The sequence below is a fragment of the Saccostrea cucullata genome, unplaced genomic scaffold (assembly GCF_032062105.1).
Source record: "Saccostrea cucullata isolate Sc308-1 unplaced genomic scaffold, CSIRO_AGI_Scuc_v1 ctg10076, whole genome shotgun sequence".
In the NCBI taxonomy this organism is placed as follows: Eukaryota; Metazoa; Mollusca; class Bivalvia; order Ostreida; family Ostreidae; genus Saccostrea; species Saccostrea cuccullata.
The window spans coordinates 29288-33399 of NW_026933173.1; the positions used below are offsets into that span (position 1 = coordinate 29288).

The 4112-nt window shown below is 35.7% G+C and overlaps 1 protein-coding gene across 1 annotated transcript; it reads left to right on the top strand.

Annotated features, from left to right (window-relative positions):
* Positions 1–511: 511 nt before the first annotated feature.
* Positions 512–3812, top strand: LOC134237443 (uncharacterized). Its single transcript, XM_062719533.1, has 4 exons — positions 512–898; positions 1658–1782; positions 1975–2139; positions 2368–3812. The coding sequence occupies exons 1-4, from the start codon at positions 512–514 to the stop codon at positions 3287–3289; spliced, it is 1599 nt and encodes a 532-aa protein (XP_062575517.1). The 3' UTR covers positions 3290–3812.
* Positions 3813–4112: the final 300 nt, after the last annotated feature.

The window sequence follows — 4112 nt, forward strand, 5'->3', positions numbered from 1 at the left end:
CGTTTCGTCAGTTACACAGGTAATCACAATGTAAACAACTTTACCGTTCGTTAAACCGATATCCGTTCGTTACGTGTTTGGTGTTCTCTACTAGCCGTGACAGAACGCGGACTAAACTCAGCAAAACGTCTCAAAACGTGAATGGACCGTGAGATGAATGGAAGTATACATTCTCCCGTCCCACTGCGGACTGCCTCCAAGTTCTGTTACGGTCTATTACGTGCTGTCGCGTTTTGTTGCGTTTATTCCGTTTTACTACGACCTACCAAGTTTCACATCTGCAACGTGGCCGCCGTGGCAAATTTTTTGACAGTTTAAAAATTTGGCACGGAATCCACGGCAATCGCGATGAGTTACGTTTGCCCATCCCGTTGCCCCAAGTTTTCTCACGCCCGTCCCGTTTTTTCCACGGTGGCCTGAAACGTGATTGCCGTGGCTGCCGGGAACATAGTGTAAACGTAGCATTAGAGGCGCGTTTAGTCGTGTCCCCTGGGACAAAATTTTAGCTGTGATGGCGACGAACTATCAGCATTTACAGTGCGCCGATCTAAAGACTATATTGAAATCAAAAGGTATTCCGTTTTCTAATATAAATAAGAAAGACTTGATTGATTTATGCGAGGGAGCAGAGGCGTTAAATTTGCCAGATATCGGTCACAATGATGGTGATATTCAGGCCTCCATTAGAAGAAGAACGGTCCGTGGAAAAACATATCCACACCCATATCATGATGATAGCATCGCTTGGACTCCGAATCTTGCCATTATTCCCTCTATAGATGCTTTTGACGTGTCGTCTTTTCTACAAAACTACTGTGGTTGGTCTGTAGAACGATTACGGAATAGGAAATCCGACAGTGGATACAAGCTTCATTGCTCTGGTCACATCTATGATATCGTAATGGCAATGTTAGGTAGGTTGCGCTATGTAGAGATCTGTATTTTAATCAGATCGTTTCAAAGTCTGACTTTTTTTAGAATTTGACATTAGGACTTGCATTATTGACTTGATCAGCTGTTGGTTATAAAAATCAAGCATTTTTGTACTGAAATCTTTTGCTACATGTTTCAACATCATCATGCTCATAGTCATCATCATCATCATCACCATCATTCCATCCATGTCCACGTACTTTCACATGCCATGCATATCACATCGCCATTTAACCATCTGCTGTCACCAGGTTGCAGTGGCGGATTTAAGGGGGGGGGGCGCACCCGCGCCCGGCGTGCGCCCCCCCCCTAAAATTGTCAAAATTAATTTAAATTACAGTTTCGTCTAGAAAATGTAAATATGTATACTTGGTAGATCTCATTTTTACCCTACAAAATCTCTAGAATCCAGGAGCTTCCGGGGGCTTCGCCTCCTGAGCCCCCACTAGGGCTTTGCCCTGGACCCACTGGGGGCCTAAAGGTGGCCCCCAGACCTCTTGCCTACTTTGGCGCCCCCCTCCTAACTTCAATTCCTGGATCCGTGCCTGGGTTGCATGTATATAAAATAGCTTTCTTTAAAAAAAAATTCTGTGCATGTAAGTAACAAACCAGTATGTATCACAGGCACTTCAAGTTACACTATAACTCAATTCCTAAGTTTTATTTATTTAGAATAATAGCAAATAAGAACGTTTTTTAAAACTTTGTTTACAATTAAATTTAGGTGAAGACCTGTTTCATTAAGGGAAAGTGTGTTCCTGAAACAAGGCAGTCGAATGATCCCTATATTCCATGGATTCTGGTTGAAAAGTCAGGACATATATTTTCAGCAGAATGCACGTGTGTTGCGTAAGTTTCAATTTCTTCTCATTTTTGAAATACATCTTCTTGATTGTGCTTAAAGTTTGATTAAATTTTAAGAGACTCCTGCTGAAGTTTTTTGTGAATATTAAAAATGTGTATATAAGCAAATTTGAAGTTAACTTAATAATTTTTATTCTATACAAAAATATAATTATAAAAAAAAATAATTTTAAACAGAGGGGATGGGTCCTGCAAACATGTTGCCGCCCTCCTATTTGGCATTATTGATCACGTCACATCCATGGAAGACCGAGGTACCATCGGTGTCACAGATACCGCAGCATATTGGAATAAACCAAGAAAAGTATGCAGGCCAGTAGCTGTTCATGACTTGGATATCAGGTATTGACCATACTGTACTGGGTTCTCATCAAAGAATGCTGTTTTGTGGATGTATGATATACAATAGAACATTGAGTTAATATTTTTGGTTTTTGTACTGGTATATTTTAAAATAAGTCAAAATCTCTCCCTCACAATCTTATAACCATTTTGGAATATATGTAGATACAATGTGCATTATCTGAGCATTTTAAACATTACTTAAATTTGATATTTCTAATATTATAGGATTGACACGAATGTACCAGATAGACCACGACCGTCGGAAGATTCTGGATATTTGCCACTTCAGCCATCAGTTTTGGATTTAAAGTCTTTAGAGAAGAATATTATTCAAGTACTTAAAAAAAGCAATACACCAGCAGTGGCCTTGTATACACTTTCGGATTCTGATGATGAAAATGATGTATCTATGGGTATTGAGGACACACCTAAAAATATTATTGATCTAATTTCTATACATGGTCAAGAAAATTTAAAAGTAGACGATTCTTATGTTAAAAAAGTAAATGAATTCACAAAAGGGCAATCGATTAACCTTATGTGGCAGTACCAGAGAAAAGGTAGACTGACTGCTTCAAACTTCTTCAATGCCTATCACTACAGAGGTAACAAAGCAGACAACTACATTGTAAGAAGTATTATGGGTCAGTATCATTTCACCTCAAAATCAGTCGAATATGGAAAACGAAATGAATCTGTTGCTCGAGAGAAATATGCTGATCACATGACAAGTTGTCATCCTTCATTTAAGTGTTCAGAGACAGGAATCTATGTTTACAAAGATTTCCCTTTCTTCGCTGCATCCCCTGATGGCATTTCTGAATGCAAGTGTTGTAGAAAAGGACTTGTTGAAATTAAATGCCCTTACAGTTCTAGAAATGAAACATCTCAGGTTGCTATGTCAAAAAATTCATCATGTGCAATTGTCAATGGAAATTATGAATTGAAAAAGAATCTGTCTTCCCCATTTTATGTCCAAATGCTTGGTCAAATGGCAGTATGCAGGTTTTCGCATTGTGATTTTGTTTTGTATACTCAAAAAGATATCTATGTAGAGAGAATTCATTTCTCAAAAGCAAATTGGAAATTGTTATTTGCTAAGCTTAAAAGATTTTATGTGCAGTACGTTTTGCCAAACTTAGTTTGAGTATATCATGTACATGAATGTATCTACATCACATGAATATACCATGAATTAGGCTAAAATTAAAAATATGTTTGTTTGCCATTTACCGACCAAGATTTTAAGGAATGGGTAGGTAGGTAGGAAAAATATATATTTTTTTTTCTTCTTGACTTCAAATTAAATTACATGTACTATTAAAAAAAATCAATATATTTATGTACATATTCTTTGTTATTGGAACTCATGCTTCATGAAACAAAATGAACTAATACATTTGGAAATTTTTATTGACAATAAAAAAATTTGTAATTGAAAAGTGAAGTAAAATATTTTGTGTCGGGCTACTTTTCATAAGTCGATAGGTTAAGGACAAACAAACACAATTTTAATATTTGGCCTTAGTCAGGTACCTTGACTATTGTAGTTGTAATACTTTTCAGAATTGAAGGTGATGTATGTCAGATCAACTCATTTTGAATATTTTTTGTTCTGTCATAAGAAATTTTTAAAGTTGAATTTTTAAAGTTGTTAGAATTTATTTATTCACTCCATTTTACTTCATTATTAAAGTTGTTAGAATTTATTTATTCACTCCATTTTACTTCATTGTTAAAGTTGTTAGAATTTATTTATTCACTCCAATTTACTTCATTATTTATATATTAACATGTTCCAAACAATATTTTAATTATATTAAAACAACTCTAGATACTTTGACTGACTTCATTTTTGTATTCAATGACAATATAAGTACAAAATTGGCGTGATTCAGATTCATTGAAGTTGATAAAATATATTGTTTTCACAAAGCTTAATGAGACAACAGATGTGATAAAATATTCAT

What these genes read in the sequence shown, in the direction of transcription:
- LOC134237443 (XM_062719533.1), top strand. Translation starts at nt 512, where the DNA reads ATGGCGACGAACTATCAGCATTTACAGTGCGCCGATCTAAAGACTATA. An exon ending in CTGGTCACATCTATGATATC is followed by an intron (nt 899 to 1,657) that starts GTAATGGCAATG and finishes AATTAAATTTAG; the next exon opens with GTGAAGACCTGTTTCATTAA. An exon ending in GCAGAATGCACGTGTGTTGC is followed by an intron (nt 1,783 to 1,974) that starts GTAAGTTTCAAT and finishes AATTTTAAACAG; the next exon opens with AGGGGATGGGTCCTGCAAAC.